Source organism: Parambassis ranga, chromosome 5, assembly GCF_900634625.1.
Source record: "Parambassis ranga chromosome 5, fParRan2.1, whole genome shotgun sequence".
Lineage (NCBI taxonomy): Eukaryota > Metazoa > Chordata > Actinopteri > Ambassidae > Parambassis > Parambassis ranga.
This window is the reverse complement of record NC_041026.1, coordinates 18,490,991-18,508,245: the sequence shown is the minus strand read 5'-3', so window position 1 is coordinate 18,508,245 and position 17,255 is coordinate 18,490,991. Positions and strand designations below refer to the sequence as shown.

Sequence of the window (17,255 nt, the reverse complement as noted above, 5' to 3'; positions counted from 1 at the left end):
CACTTTAGTTCAGTAACTGCCCTGCATGTCCACTAGAGGGCAGACACACAAAGACATTTATTATTGACCTCAGAAAGTCAGAATATTTGGTGTGTTTTGGCCATTTTTGGTCTGTACCAGCTCATGAGGGAATTATCTTGCTCATGCAGTAACGCTCTGTAAGTTCCTCTATGAACTTGATTGTTGTGTTAATATCTATATATTTCTTTTTACAGTTAAGTTCCTTTTCTTTAACTCTTGCATATGAGACAAACCTGCATTTCCTTAACTGTATTTATCAGCTGGTCATTTATAATATGTAAATTGTTTTTACCGTAGTTTAGATTTTCCTTTGAATAGACTTTAGACATCAGAATATACTTAATAATAATGCATTGGTCTTATATTGCGCTTTTCTGCTCTGTTGGGCAGGCACTCAAAGCGCTTACATTGAGATGCATTATTCTTTCACACCACATTCACAAGGTGGCAGTGGTGAGCTACCAGTGGTAACCACAGCTCCCCAGGGGGAGACTGACGGAGACGTGGCTGCCAAGGTGCGCCTACGGCCTCTCTGACCACCGCCAATTCATTCATACGCATTCATACACCAGTGAGTGCACTGGAGGCAATGCGGGTAAAGTGCCTTGCCCAAGGACACACAACAATGACTACGGAGGAGCTGGGGTCGAATCATCCACATGACTCAGTGACAACAGAAGACACTCCACCTGCTGGTGAAGATCAGATGAAGACCTTGAGGTGACTTTGGGTTTCCAGCAGGAAGTGAAAGCCTCTTTGTGTTACATTCAAGGACACACAAGGTCTTCCATTTCGACTCGACAGAGGACACACCCAGAAACACAAGTACACAAGAAAATCAACTATGAAATTATTATTTTATTATTAACAACAAAGGTCTAATATTGGCATCAAATAAACAGGTCATTAATTTTTTTTTTTTAGCATTACATGATTCATTCTTATCCTTGTCAGTTTGTCCAAATGATCATCAGCATCTTATCTGTCACATAAATGCCTGGTTGCTCCTACGTGGATCCTATTTAAACGATGGTGCATCATTTAACAACATTTTAATCATAAAATTAATCAATACAAGTATTCACACACACATTTTAACAAAACATTAGCAAAGTGTTTGTTTATGATTTATCTAGGCTACTGTTACAGTGTGTCCGTATAAAATTTGACCATGTCAGTTGAAATAGGAATTCTCAAATACATCTATTGGAAACAGTCCCACAATAAAAATCCACTGTTTGACAATTAAATGTGAAAATCTTATTACAGCATCAGTATTTTCCGCAAATTTCAATAACGTATGATATAAAAGTGATACAAAATGATACAAAAACCTGGAACTTGATAAATGAGCATTAAAACATTTATTTAAAAATAGATCTCTATAAATGTCAAAAATATACTTTGTCATTCTGTGTGTTCTGTTAAGTTTGTTTCATAAAAATCTTTTTTTTCTAAATTTTAAATTCAACACCAGGTACAAAGTGATAAATGCTGGATAGTTTTCTGCCTAAATATACAGTCCATACATAATACCAGCATATTTACAGTATGTGTGTCAGAGCACTTTAGTGTTGGAGCAGCCTGCTGGTTCAGTGGGCTATAAGGTGTGTGTATATATAGAAGCTATTAGCTATAATTCATACTGTCATTCGCACTGACCTGAAAGTGTGGTGTTAAAATACACAGTTTATCTGCCAACTCTACTGCTTTACTGCAGACAGCCTTCACAAAATGAGATTAGTTCTGACTGTGGGATTAGTCAGCTAAGTGGTCAACCACCCACCAATCAGATCAGTGCAGAAATTGTCATTTGTAAGAGCCCAACAGTAACAAATGAGTCAAGTCTGGAACAAGGCAAATTCATTGTTGTAAAATGCACAATATGCCTTTTTTGAGAACACTGCCACTTGAAAAATAACATTAGGCGTCTTTGTGATGATTAAAAAAAATACTATCAGCTGTTTTCTATTCAGAAAATAATTATCTCCAATGATTACATGTGAAACATTATTATCAGACACTCCTTTTTGTACATACATCATATATCCTCAATAGTTCAGCAGAAAATACTAAAGGCACATTATCAGAACTTCTTGTTTTCCATCTTTCTTGGTGGTGCAGGACACTGACTTTAAAAACAAAATCAATAACAAAACACCACTTACACTATAGATTCTTTTTCATATTATCAAACATTGAATGCTCATTTAGGACCTCTTTGTACTGATAATTTGCTGTCAGGGGATTGGTGCACACTGTCAGAGCTTCATGATTGTGACCTGAGGCCATGTTTGGATTTCGTCATTTACTCCTGCTATGGATACAGTTGAACTGGGTTCTAGACCCATGTATATATATATACACACACACACACACACACACACACACACACACACTCTGGCAGGTTGACAGTCAAATGTCAAATGCACAACAACACCCCTTTGGAAGCCCTTAGAAAATGACTGTAGCACGAAACACACTAAAAAAATCCACTCAACTGACAGAAGGAGTAATATAAATATTAATATCCTACGTGTTAAAGTCTCTGTTTTGTATTACAGTATATTATTATTTTTTTTAAATATTTTGAAGACATCAGAAGACATTACCTTGGGCTCTGGGGACTGAACTGTGAATTCTGTGAATTATTTCTTTTAAATCAAAGATAAACAAATTAAAAGTGACCAACTGAACCCCATGAAGAATTTAAAACGTTTGTTTATCATTAAGAGTGTGACACTCATATTTCAAAGGAGTGATGATGAAGTGAAGTGAAACATGATGAAGTGCTAAACCTGACAAAGGTAAATCTTAGGATTATAAAAATCATATTTCTACAAAACCAAACACTTTAAAAGATAAAGATTTATTGATTTAGGATTTTTTTTTTAAATACAAATTAGTTCAAATCTTTGGTTGAACTAACTGAATGGAAGACATATCCAACCATTTAGGGGACTCGTAAATAATCGATACTCTGTTTGAAGGGGTCAGACACTGAAGAAATAATTTGGAAGCACATGGCGGCAAATCCCAGTGAGTGTTGCCTCTGTGTTTAGTACATCTGTGGTTAGACTTTTCTCACTTGGACACCATATTGTCCACAGCTGATGGTGAGTCGAGCAGTTCAAGAGATTTGAGCTCCGATTTGGCCAAAGGAAGGTCTTCAGCTGGAGTGCATAAAATGGAGAACCTCTAACAGGGACAAGAACACAGAGTTTAATTAAATCTGAATAAAAAAAAGCGCAAGCTCAAAGCTTGTACAGTTTGTACAGTCGTTTGTACAGAAACACCTTACCTGTCGCAGTGTGCCAGGAGTGATGCTCAGATTGTACAGCATCCAGAGGGGAACAATGAGTGTTGAGGAGAGAGTGAACCACCAGCCGAGAGCATACCCCCACCACGGGTACTCAATTGTGTTGTTAAATTTGAGAGGAGTGTGTTTGACTAAGGAGAAGATGAATGTTCCCTAAAAAAGTAATTACAAAAAATGTCAGAATGATTTGAACTCATCATGATAAACAGAAACCAGGAATAGTTTGGTGACTGTGGAGCGACTGAATCTGTGCTCTACATTGGAATTAATAGGTCTCTTAAAGGGGTGGGGCAGTGGTGTAGCCCATGGGACACAAAGATACAGGAAGTGACTGCAAAGTGCCCCTTAAATGATGAATGATATGAAGAGTCCAAACCCATAGCATGAAGCATAATTATACACAATTCATATTACACATCGGTATAACAGTAACGTTAAGCGAAGGGGCAGAACTTAGCTACATTCTATTGCAACTCACCATGCAAATCACTGGAGTGATGTATTTCAAGCAGTACTTGATCAGGGGTAGAGGCCTATATCCTATCATGTCTTCTATGTTATTATAAAACTGTTCTGCACCTGTGAGTGGACAGAAATACAAAAGTGAGTGAATAATAAACAGAAGGTGAAGAAGCCGTGGGTTTGTATGTTGTTTGTTAACTCACCATACACCCATCCAATACACACAGACTGCAGAATAGCAAAAAGAAGTAACGTCATCCCACTGCAGGCATAGTAGTCAAACACCTGGAAGATGTATAGTCCACCCTGTGAGGGAGACACCAGCCTATAGTCAGCTGTTCTAATCCAGCAACGTGTTGTTATTATAAAGAAAACATATTCACTTACTTCTGTAACCATCACCAGGCCGATGATGAAACTGACAACACTGATGGCGAGCAGGAGAAGTTTACGTCGATGAGCCACATAGAAGAAGGCAGGATTCAGGTCAGAAATTGCAGTGACCAGAGCTTCCAGACCCACAAACTGAAACACAAGCTCATCAGTCTTATTCTGCCTGATTTTAATAAAGTTTTTGTAGTTTTGTTGGCTCTACAGCCTACCTCACTGTCCAATCCCAGGAGGATGATCATAGTAAAAAAGAATATAGACCAGATCTGAGGAAAAGGCATCATGGCGACCGCTCGAGGATACGCAATGAACGCCAAGCCAGGACCTGCAAGCAATGAAAAAAACAGTCAAACATGTGGCCATGTTTCTACGTTTCACTCATGTTCACCAGACAAAACTTACCAGACTCTGCCACTTTTGAAATGTCAGTATTCTGCTCGTATGCCATGAAGCCAAGTGCAGAGAAGATTGCAAAACCAGCAACAAAACTGGTTCCACTGTTCAGAAGGCACAAATACACACAATCCCTGGAAACAAACCAAGAAAACATCAGTTATAACACCTCAATTCATATTACAGCCGAGAAAGAAGCGTATTTTTCACATTATTAGAAATGATCAAGAAACTGAAACTCATGAGAGTCTCATAGACCATGAGTTTTGTGCAGAAATTGTTTCACACAGTTTGTGTATGTTTTCCTGGCTGTGGGTTCAGATGTTCTGGATAATGTTTAAAAAATACTTAGCTCTGGAAAACATTGTGAAATTACCTAAAGTGAAACCTGTGTTTTATTAGGTAGTAGTGGAGATATATTAACATGTGACTTCTCAATATGTCACTTCTCACTAGTTCATTCTTGACTCCAAGTAAACAGAGGGAGTAACCAAACTTACTTATAGCAGTTATTGTTGTACTTATTATAGCTGCCAAGTGCCATTAAGCAGCCAATGCAAATAGCATAAGAGTAGAATATCTGTGTGCCCGCGTCCATCCAGACCTGCAAGATACAAAAGGGTTATTTGTTTTCCATCTACAATAAATTACATATAAAAGGTCTGTATTATGTGTTACAGAGAGAACATCTGCTAATGTTTTACAGTACACAGTAATCATCTGCCAAACAGTGACAGAGCTGAAAACGTCTCAGTAATCAGTGAGATTTGTTTGTACCTGGGGGTCGCTGAGGCGGGATGGATCTGGGTAGAGATAAAACTTGATCCCATCTGAGGCTCCAGGCAACGTGAGTCCACGAACAAGCAGAACTGCCAACATTACATAAGGAAATGTTGCAGTAAAGTAAACTACCTGTGGAAGAGCCATAGAGACGGTTCATTTGTAAGAATGGAATGTAAAAGGTAAAGTCTGCAGGAAATCCATAGGGTACATAGAGGTTCTTCTATATTGTCTGTACATATATCTGTATGACAACTGCCTCCAAGGCTGAGAGGCGAAGCTCACATGCGAAGCTCTTGTGTAACCTCAGTTGTGGCTATAGCTAGGGGCCTACAACAGTGTTGTTCCAATGCATATTTTCTTTTCAAGTACAAATACATAACCAACCCTGAACTCTGCACAAGCACACACTGCTCCCTTAGTTAAACTACTTTAGTGATAAGGGCCTGAAGTCACAGTCATATGACACTCTGTGTATCTTAAACATTGCTTGACACTTTGTATACAACAACATAAGAAGTCCTTGTCCTACCTTTCCAGTCGACTTGACTCCCCTCCAGACACAAAAGTAACAGATGATCCAGGCCAGCAGAAGACACAGAGCCAACTCCCACCTGACATTGCCCAGCTCATTGATACTCTCTGTGATATTCAGAACCCGCCTCCTGCAAATCACACTCAGAATTATCAGAACTTTTCCTCACACGCTATTTGAGTTGTTTTTAATGTTTTTTTTTTAACTCACTCCCAAAACTCTCTCACTGGTGACGTCGCATTTTCAGGTACAGACATGTTGAAATAATCAGACCTTCGATCAAACTCCACACATTTATCTGAGGATTACAAAATATATTATATAATTTACGTTTTTTATTTAGGGATTCAAATTATTTTTTAATTAATTATTACATTACACGAACATTTGCTACACATTAAATTTTAAATATAAGTTATTTTGTAAAACTTTCTTTTTTTAATGGCTGCACTGGAGTTTTGTAATAATATGAATCCCTTTTCTGTTTTCACCTTTCATTGTATCTGATTACATTAGTGAACACTACCTGTGTTCCAGCTGTTCCTGCAGCTTGCCCAGGGAAGTTCAGAGCTGAAGGATGAGAACAGATACAGGAAGGCCCAGGCCAATATGATAATGTAGTAGATACTGGAGTATAAGACAACCACCTGACTGCCATAACCCATCCCTGTAAAAAATACAAAATAAATAGTCTTTAATTAATTAAAACAAATTCAACATTTATGATTAAATAATCCATATTTCAAAAACATCTAACAAAGTAAATACTACTTTAAAAAACATAATTTAAAAAAATCTTTAGTGATGATCTTGCATAATGGAATAATTAAATATTATGCTAGTGTATTGGATTTAGCCTTTAATAAATGTTCACATTATTCAAATGTAATAAATAATCTCAGCCTACGGACTCCAAGTTGACGCAGGATTAATGCAGTGTAATGACAAATGTTTCTCTTTGCTGACGAGAGGCCAACATGACTCCTAAACATTAGTGTGTGTAACTCATTATTTTCAAAACGAAGAAGGAAAAAAAAGAAGAGAAGAAGAAATAAGCCACTAGAGTTTCTTATAAAAGAGTAAAAAAAACTCAGACATGTGCTTCAAAGGCATATGTCTGAGACACGTGTTCAGCTGCACTGTAATTCTTAAGTTCCCTTTAAAATATCCTCTTAACCCTGTATAGCACACCTGAGCAAAGTACGGCCCCCGGGCCAAGCCAGATGTTTCTGCGGTGCTGCAGCTGAAATATTTCATTGTCATCTGTTCTTAAAAAGCACACTTCTTGCCCAACTTTCAGAACTTTAGTTTTAGTTTCTAATAGTTTTTTTTTGTAAAAATATCTTCACATTATCTGTGCTGCTGTGCAGGAGTGTGTTTTAACATACAACCAACATACACTCAGAGTAGACATGGATACACACAGCAAGGACAGAGGAGCGAGCAGTAAATGACAGCAAAAGACTCTTACAAAGATGAAAATGTAACAAGAGCATATTTATAAAGATAGATACTGTTCCAGTGGTCTCCAATTTATATTGCTGTATTATTTATGAAAAGAAAATGTGGCCCTTTGCTTTTCTTATGGAAGTCAATGTGGCACTTGCAAAAAAATAATTGCCCACCCCTGCTGTAGAGGGTCACAGGGGGCCATCAGACTATCCCAGCTGTATTTATCCATGAAGCCTGAAAAAACAGAGCTGTTAGTCAGACTACAGGCATGTCTTAAGGACATAAAGGACCGGATGACCTCCAATGTTTTACTGTTAAACTCAGACAAAACTGAGGTAATTGTTTTTGGCTTCAAACATTTTAGAACTAGATTATCTGATAACATTCTATCTGGGCGGCATTACTTTGGAACCTGAGTTATTTTTGACATGTAGTTTATCCCTCATTATAAACAGGTTTCTAAGACTGCCACATTTCACCTCCATAATATTGCTAAGATCAGGAGCATCTTCTCTCAGAGTGATGCTGAGAAACTTGTTCATGCTTTTGTTACTTCTAGACTGGACTACTGCAGCTCACTATTGTCAGGATGTCCACATTACTCTATTAATAGCCTGCAGCTGATCCAGATCACTAGTCTAAACTAGTGTGTAGGGAAGTTAGGTATAGTTACAATTACTTGTTGACATGGCCTCAGCCACAGGTAGCATAGGGCAAATAAATTCTTAACTTTTAGGGACACAAACATGATCCACTGAGCAGTTCCCTGTCCTCTTTAACCCCTTCTACCTCTCCCCTTTTCTCATCCGCCTGTTGTTATTTGTGTGCTCTGTTTTTAGTTCATTTTTATTTCCCTACAAAACTAAAAAAAAGCATACAAAATCAAAGCCCCACACACATCTGTAAGAATGCAACATTTGATCCATCCGGTCAGGAGAGTGGTTTTGTATCAATCTGCAAGTCTACCTCTGCAGTGTATTTGAGCATGTTAATATGGGAGTCTTTGGGGATTTACAGGTTTTGGCAGAAGTGCTGCTTTTGGCACTGTTGTGAGATCACTGACAGGCTGCACTCAATTTAAACATTTTTGTCTGTAATGGAAAACTGTAGGTACCAACTCTAATTTTCTTTATGAAATAAAGGTCCTGTAGATCTTTGATCATTTACTGCTAGGGTTGTTTGACTGCCTGTTTTATGTGAGACTTATGTGAGACATGTAGTAAAGTGATGCAATGAAAAAAAAACATCAGATAATCAAATTCAGATCAGTATCTGGTTTATGTTCTGTGCTTTAAATCTGAGCCGCTGTACTGGTTTAATTAGTACATGCATGTTTTAATGTCACGTTCATTTAAATCTTCATTAAATGGTTCTTTCATGTTCAAATGCAGATATTTACCTTCAAAGAGGGGGCAGATTTTCTTCCAGCAGGTTATACTTCCCTGTTTGGTGTACTGCCCCAGAGATGTCTCAAGCAGAAACAAGGGAATGCCACAGGTGAAGAGGAAGAGTATGTATGGGATGAAGAATACCCCTGAAGAACACCAAAAGTTTCACTGCATAAGTGGTTTGTAAGTTGAATCCCACAAGAACCTGTCTGAACATTTATTTGTCATCATTTTTGTATAAAACTGTATTTGTTTTTGTCCTGTTTGCTTCTTTGAATCCTGGTACAATGAGTTCCCTTGGCTGCTGCACAACAACATGACAGGATGAGTGTGACATTACACATTTTATTTATAAACTTTACAACTTTATTTTGCCTAAGAAAGTATTGCTTATGTAATGTACACTGTCAAAACTGTAAAAATGATCATTACCGAAAACCGTGTGTTGTTCTTCACAGTAAGACTCACCTCCTCCATTTTTGTAGCACAGGTAAGGAAACCGCCACACATTTCCAAGACCTATGATTTGTCCTGCAACAGCCAAGAGGAACTCTATTTTGCTGGACCACTGTCCCCTGGTGTGGGAGCTGGGTGCAGGATGTCCCGTGTTTAGCCTGAACTTGTCCTCCGGACCACAGGGCTTATCCATCATTCTGTTAAAAGAGGAGAATTACGTTCATCAGAGAGGGTAGACTTAATATTTTTTATTAGAAGTCAGACAAATGTGGTACTCAGTGATATCAAGTGGCTTTTAAATAAATGACATTCTCCATTTATCAGTGCCAGGTCATAATAACTAACCACAGCTGTAATATTGCCATTATTTAATCACTGTATCCATTAGCCGCACACTGCCAGCAGTCTTACTGCAGTTGGTCAACAGAGGGTCTGTACAGCTTGGCATGAGGATAAATCTTTTCATGAATGTTGCTTTTGTGTGGCTGCTTTGGATTTGATGTGGGAGTGAAGCAAACAGACTGGAAAATATGTGCACTGCTGAATTACAGCTACAGTCACATTATAGGATGTCAAAAACAACCTGGAGGTTCCGATTATTTAGTGTGGAAATCAACATTAGATATGAGTAATCAGCACCTGACTGTTTATGATTTACTGGAAAACACAATTTGATACATCTTCAGTTCCTGTTTTCATCTTAAACCCAGTACTGTAATTCTAGCATTTCAGTGTGTTTCTGTTTTGGAAAGCACAACACTACACTGTACACTGTATATACCACCACAGACCACATCATTTAGATTTGGCATCATCTGTGGAATCTGTAGTGGATTTTCATAGATTGGACTAGAACAGGACAAACAAAACAATTTAGACCACAGAAAAGGTTGGCAGGGATCAGCCAAACATAAGGAAAGGAATACAAGCTTTGTCCAAAAATTTAAATTGAAGCAACTGGTGTAGAAGGTGTAGATGAACCGCTCAATTCTGTCCTGAGAAGATCCAGTGCATTTATGTGCTGGATGAAGAGCTCCACTTCACTTGTTCTGATCTTAACCCATGAGTCATTCACATATCTGAACCAGTGGGATTGAGCTGTTCCTGGGAAGGAAGCTAGGGTTTTTGCTTCCCCTACCCACAAAGACAGGAGAAAAGTAAGGAGCAAAAACAAGTAAACACAGCCCTCAGAACATGTGGCTACTCAAACAGGGCCCCGGTGAAAGTGGGCAAAAAAAGAATAGCAGACAGCCCAACCAAAACAGGACCAATCACACAGAAAAAAAACATTGTCATCCCATATGTGTCAGGAATTTCTGAGAAACTCAAAAGAATTTTGAACACACATTAGTTTTCAGTACACTTTAAACCCAGCTCTACTCCGAGACTGGTTCATCCCAAGGACAAAACTCTCAGGAAAAGAGTAATGTAGTCTATGCAGTTCAGTGTAGTGCGGAATGCTCTGATCTATATATTGGTGAAACTAAACAACCACTACACAAAGGGATGGCACAGCACAGGAGAGTCAGGCTGTCTGTTATAAACTGAGCAGTTCGTCTTGTTTATTTGTTCTCACTTCTCTCCAAACTACTCATATTTCAGTACGCATCTGTCACAAGGCACGTCTTTACGTCTCTTTGGCATGCACTGCAAATCTGTGTAAACATTACATAAAATTAAACAAGACCTGCTTGAGATCAGCACTAAATGACTCCAACCTTTAATAGAATAGTCTATGTGACATTTTCGTATGTCTACTGCTGCTCTTTAACCAGACTTACCAGACTGATTACTTTTCCCACTAGCTATACTGTCACTTTAAACAGAAATAAATATAATGTAGTCTAATCTCAGCGCAGGTACTTAACAGGTGAGAAAACAACAGTGAAAATGAGAAAACCCTGATGAGGAAGTAACCAGTGTTGTTTGTGTCTGTAGGACAGACAGACAGACAGCCAGATGAGGGAAGTGCAAACGCCAAATAGATGGCATGGCCAGTACTGTAACAGGACAATCCAACGGCATGGCAGATAGGCACAGCTGAGAGGTATACAAAGCAATCCAAAAGTTATGCAAGAGGCCAGCGGCATGAGCCAGGAAATAGTAGGGAACTCAAAAGATGCAGGGTAGAACCGGAGCACCTACTCCACCAACAACAGGCAGGACTGGTGGATGGTTCTGTGACAGCCAACTTTGGATGTGGCTAATAGTTGTGTAGGCTGACTCAGGAGAGACATCAACAGACCCAGGGGCAGGAAAGATGTGAGCTGATTCATGGACAGACTTGGTATTGTAAGGGGAGAAGAGTTGGCTGACTCTGGAGAGAAGCGTTAGGAGGAGCAGCCAAGATGTTGGCAGTGTTGCAGGAGAGTCGAACCTCAATGTGCTGGACAGCTGAAAGGGCCAAGGCACTCAGCAGCTGAGATAAGAAGGCACAAGTAACCGCGGGCCACACAGTTGTTGGGAGAACTGGTTCCTTATGGATGCCAGTCCCTCCAAAAGATGACTCCTAACCACTTGATTTGATTATATATATATTTATATATTTTGAATCATCAAGAGTCTGTTTCTTGCGTACCAGTCAAGTCTGTTTGCCCAGTTCGACAGAGTTACAAGCATGACTAGAAACAGGTGCTGATGTAGCTGTATAAAAGTACTCAGCGAGTGAGGAAATCTTCACAGTGGAAAAACACATGTTTTCTTTCCTCTCAAAATATACACAGTAAAGATGTGTAGCAGAATGTAGGGCATGTGAGTCCATGTGAGGTGACATTGGTCTAAAATGTGTTCCAGATGCAACCAATGCAGCCAGCAATGCTAAAATGAGTCATGCCTTAATAAAGGTTTCAGGTTTGAAAGAGTTGATTGTTTTTCCACCTGTAAGACATGGTGTTGGTGTAATATTTTTTGATTCGGGTTTGTTTTGCTGCACCTGGAGCAGGATGACTTGCCAACATTGATGGAACAATGAATTCTGAATTATACCAGAAGTTCTGAATAAATACGTCAGGATATCTGTTCAGCTGAGAAAGTGGTCATGCAGCATGAAAACAAACACACTGATCATTCACAAAAGAATGTCAAATTTCTGACCCTAATCTATTTGAAATGTTGAGCAATGACCTGAAGTGAGCAGCTCAACGCCCAGGAAACCCACCAGCAGCTCAGAATGGACCATGACCTACTGACCAGAAGTCCTCCAAGCTGTCGTGGACGAGTGATCAGCAGTTACAGGGCAGGTTTGGTTGCTATTATTGCTGGTCAAGGGAGTCCACCAGATAAGGAACATACTTTGGTCAGTGTTGGTGCCTCTACTGGTGTTGTGTCCTGTGTACTCGAGAAATTCCTCCTCTTGGTGTTATACCACTGCTGTCAAAATCCAAACAGCTACTGTATAGCTGTAGTGTTTATATCATATAAATGGTGCCATTGTGGCTCTGGAAGACAACACTCAACACTGTGAGAATGTTCACTCACAATGGGTGTCATTCATTAATATCTGTAAAGAAACGACGACAGATTCACACAGTATAAACCTCTTCTCACTTGGTTAAAATGACCAAGTGTGAGGTCAGTGGCACAATTTTAATTAACTAAGTTGATCAGAACACAGCAGCAGAATGAATAAAGAAGATATGTGATAGGCTGCATATTATCCAAGCTGAATGAGTGTGTCTTACATTGTAAAACAACAACAGACTGCATAGAAGTATCTATAAAGTTAAATACTGACGTTTCCCCTTTTTTGTGTTTTCTGCAACACAACAAGGACCATATTAGAAGTGAATCAAGCACCTGGGATTGTTCTAGGACAGGGGTGGGCAATTATTTTTTTGCAAGGCCCACATTGACTTCCATAAGAAAAGCAAAGGGCCACATTTTCTTTTCATAAATAATACAGCAATATAAATTGGAGACCACTGGAACAGTATCTACCTTTATAAATATGCTCTTGTTGCATTTTCATCTTTGTAAGAGTCTTTTGCTGTCATTTACTGCTCGCTCCTCTGTCCTTGGAGTGTATCCATGTCTACTCTGAGTGTATGTTGGTTGTATGTTAAAACGCACTCCCGCACAGCAGCACAGATAATGTGAAGATATTTTTACAGAAGAAAACCATTAGAAAATAAGTGTGCTTTTTAAGAAGCATGCAGCATTGAAGAGACAAGGAGGGTTGGGAAGACGTTACCGGTAATGCCATGCTCGACAGCTGACTTTTGCTGCCTTTGTTTAATATGTACCGTGCACTCAAATATTTGTTTTATTTTGCTAATATTTGCCGCATTGAAGATGAGCGGGCCGGGTCTGGCCCGGGGCCGTACTTTGCCAGGTGTGTTCTAGGAAGTTGACAGTTGAGCAAATTTAAATAATAAATACATCCTTTCCTTTTATCTTCAGGCAAATTGTCCAACTCAAAGGGCAGACTGTTTCTGTACAGTAGCATGTGCACCGTTTTGTAGTTTTATTCAAATGTCTAACAGGTGTTATTCCAGCCTGGGACAACTAGGCTCCTTTAATTATAAGGTAATTTTTCAATTTAATTGAGTTTGCATTCAATAAATCCACAAACACAACTGCAAACATTGCATTGTGGGTCCTGCAGGATAAAACACCTATAGTAATGTTGGTGTTTGACAGGCTTTCAGTACTTGGCAAGTGATGAACCACCTGTCTATCATGGACTAACAATTCCCCCCGTATAATCTATCTATCTATCTATCTATCTATCTATCTATCTATCTATCTATCTATCTATCTATCTATCTATCTATCTATCTATCTATCTAATCAAATATTGCATTACATAGTTATATATATATATTATAGTTATGAACTAATGTAACTAGAAAAAGCATTTCCTGAAGAAAATGAAAGTTTGATTGCAGCAGCTGAAGCATTGCATGGATTGCTTTGTGAGAATATGAAATCTGCATGTAATTCATAAAAACACACAATTAATGTGAACAGAAGCTGAATGGTGGAAGAAGAGCTGAATTACTCTGAACACAAGCTGAAATTATTAAACATAAGCTGAATCAGTCATAAAAGAAGCTGAATTAATCTGAACATAAACTGAATCACTCATAAAATCAGCTGAATCAGTCATAAAAGATTCCGCGCAATACACACTAATGTTAAACTCAGAGGAGATCTCAAAAACCACTTGGTATAAAACTCTTAACCATTTAATAAACTATAAACAGCTGAACTCTCAAAAGTAATAGCTGAAAAGACCAGAAGAAGCTGAACATTTTGATATATGAGCGGTTTCTGTAGCTGAAAGTATGCAGGCGCTGACAACTTTTAAATGTTGAAGGTTCTGAAGGATAGTTTGCATGCTTGATTCTACCACCTCATGAAAACAAGGCAGGGCCGGTTATCAGATAGACAAAATTTGTTAGCTTGGATTTTGTTTTGAGAATGTTTGGAAGTCTGGTAAATGTATTATGTCAGCATTATTAAGAGGTATTAAGGGTATTAAGAGGACAAGCTAAAAATGTCAAGGTTGAGTGTGTTATGGTGAAAATGATCTGTGAGGAGAAGGAAAGGTCATCTAATAGGGTATATGCCAGACGTATATGATGACGTATTTCCGCTAGATTCCTAACTAGCAAATTCACTTCCGGGAGCAACACGGAACAGGCTTACTAGTGGCTCAGTTGAAGAAATTCAAACTTCAGAAAGTCATAAGTAGTTCAACAGCGGAGCATTGTTGTGTTCCACTGTGTCAGGCATCCAGCAGATATAACTCTGTGATCAGTTTTCACTCTGTGGCACTTAGGCAGCAGTTTGGCATCCACCGTTTTGCTCACTCAGACCAAGACATCCGTTTTTCCAGAGGGAGAAATCGCTATTCGATGCTTTAATGTCAACATGTCATACATGTCATATCATCCAAGCACACACTTGTTCGCCGGTTTGTAATGTTAAAACATTAAGGACTACTGCTGCTTTCTTTATGAGGTCAGGCTGACAACATTTTCCCCAGCAGTTGACTAGTAATCACAACAATATCAGCAAACACAGTGATGCACTGTAAGCTATAAAAAATATCATAATATTGTGGTGACAAGATTGCAGTGAATAATCTCCAAACACTCAAAAAAAAACTACAAGAAATCCTTGTTTTTGTCTCCCTATGTAAAGGTTACTAACACATTAATTGTAACTAGAACTAGAAAAGTGCATTTCCTGAAGAAAATGCAAGTTTGATTGCTGCAGCTGAAGCATTGCTTTGAATGCTGATGTGAAGGATTGCTCCGAATTGCTGGAGAATCAGAGCAACTCAGAGCTTTGTATGCCTCTGTGTGTCAGCCTGTCACCATGGTAACAGCAGAGGAGACCTCAAAAATCACTCCAACTTTGAGAGCCTGGCGTGCGGAAACGATTCAGAATTAGACAATTCTGAATACATGTTTGATAGAGCAGCATCTAATGAGCGTTTTAAGACTAAAATGGAGTCTGTAGCTTGAAATTTGTAGGAGGAGATACATTTGGCAGACGACCCTCGTTGAAGGGCTCTCTCATAAACTCCCATGTTAAAAATGACACAGAAATTGCTTAATATTTGAAAAATTATCATTTGTTGAAAAAAACCTGAAGTTCACCCGGAATGTCCTCTGTGAGATGAACATTTTGATAGCTGAATGGCTGAAATCGGTCAATGTATGCTGAAGATATGCTGCGCCAAAAAACGTACGGAAGAAGAAGAAGAAGAAAGTTTGATAGTTTGATTGCCTAGCAACGGCAATCGAACTAATAATCAGTTCACCTGAAGTAAGGGGTGCAGTTCACCATGATGACATTGTCATCATCCTCCACCTTGATGGTTGCATCACAGAGCAGCTCCTGGTCAAGGAGCTTTTTGATTCATCTTTTTTACTTCTTTGACTTCTGTGTGTTTTTTTGCCTGTCTCCTCTCAGTAACAGAAGTGCAAAGACACACACAAATAATCACCATGTATTATTACAGACATAAGCAGCATTTACTTATAATGACCATTATATTGGTGGTGTTACTCCTGGATAAAATAAGAGGCCACATTTTGCTCTATGAGAAATGTTAATCTACAGCTTTGATGAGGACGCGCGAAGAGCAGGAAGCAGAAAAAAAAAGAATTCAGTTCATGTCACAGTACCAGTTATCTGTGAGTTCACTGTCTGCTCTGTCCAGCTTCACACTTTATAACTTGTTAAAAAGCGCTCACTACAAAGTGCTATTTATTTATGCACAGTCTCTTCAAAAGTCGTGCGCATGTGTGTAAACATGTTCCCTTTTGCGGCTGCGATCACAGTTGCAGTCTGAGATGTCACACTAAACAAAGGAAATAGCTGCTCTCACAGCAGCGCAGCCAGCAACCTTTGGCCTACATAACCAGCGCCAAGCGTAAAGTGTCGCTCTGAAAGCCCATCTGTCTCCACACTGCCAGGAGAGCGTTTGTTTCACGTTCAAGCAGTGAAACCGCGGAAGAGTTCAGTCACACCTAAACATAACAACAAGGCTGTGAAGAGTGAAACGTGCTCTGTCATGAGGAGAACGGGAAGTGTACTACCTGGCTCTGCGTGTGCTATGCTCCCATTCCAGGTGAATTCATCTGGTGCCCTTTGGGGAAAGTACAAGCACAGATGCTCCAGTCCCACCAGGACAAGTCCCTGCCCTGAGCATGAATGAGCCCATGAGAGGAAGATTTAAAGAGAGAGAGCTGAGCCTGACCGCTTTGACAATGAGGGTCGAGCGACAGAACAAGGGGGGGCGGAGGAGAGAGAGAGAGAGAGAGAGAGGCAGAGAGAGGAGGGGCGGAGGTGTTTGTTGATGGTCAAGTTAAAGGCGGAGTTCGGCCGGGCCACATGGTCTCACACTGAGAAGGCGAAGCGGAGGGAGGGGGGGCATATTACACACGCAAGCTGCACAAGTGCCTAAGGAGGTTGTCCAGTGTGAGCGCCACTCTGCATGAGTTTCTCAGCGCCATCCTATGGTGGAAAAAAGGAACAACAAGTTAAGTTGATAAACTTTTATACTTTACTGTGAATGTGTCACAGAGGCAGTCTGTAACACCTG

At 39.4% G+C, this 17,255-nt stretch overlaps 1 protein-coding gene across 2 annotated transcripts; it reads right to left on the bottom strand.

The window, feature by feature from the left end:
* Window positions 1–859: 859 nt before the first annotated feature.
* Window positions 860–16,998, bottom strand: LOC114435481 (sodium- and chloride-dependent GABA transporter 2-like). 2 transcript variants are annotated; one of them, XM_028405174.1, is made up of 15 exons: window positions 16,750–16,994; window positions 9,209–9,393; window positions 8,752–8,886; window positions 6,427–6,567; window positions 6,111–6,198; window positions 5,898–6,030; window positions 5,363–5,497; window positions 5,086–5,189; window positions 4,595–4,719; window positions 4,405–4,517; window positions 4,190–4,327; window positions 4,006–4,108; window positions 3,819–3,919; window positions 3,323–3,493; window positions 1,475–3,219 (listed from the first exon to the last, which is right to left on the bottom strand). In XM_028405174.1, exons 2-15 carry the CDS (start codon window positions 9,390–9,392, stop codon window positions 3,106–3,108), a joined length of 1,785 nt encoding a protein of 594 aa, XP_028260975.1. In that variant the 5' UTR covers window position 9,393; window positions 16,750–16,994; the 3' UTR covers window positions 1,475–3,105. The 2 variants fall into 2 exon arrangements, with proteins under 2 accessions (XP_028260974.1, XP_028260975.1); XM_028405173.1 differs by having other exon boundaries at window positions 860–3,219; window positions 4,006–4,327; window positions 16,750–16,998.
* Between the last annotated feature and the right edge of the window lie 257 nt (window positions 16,999–17,255).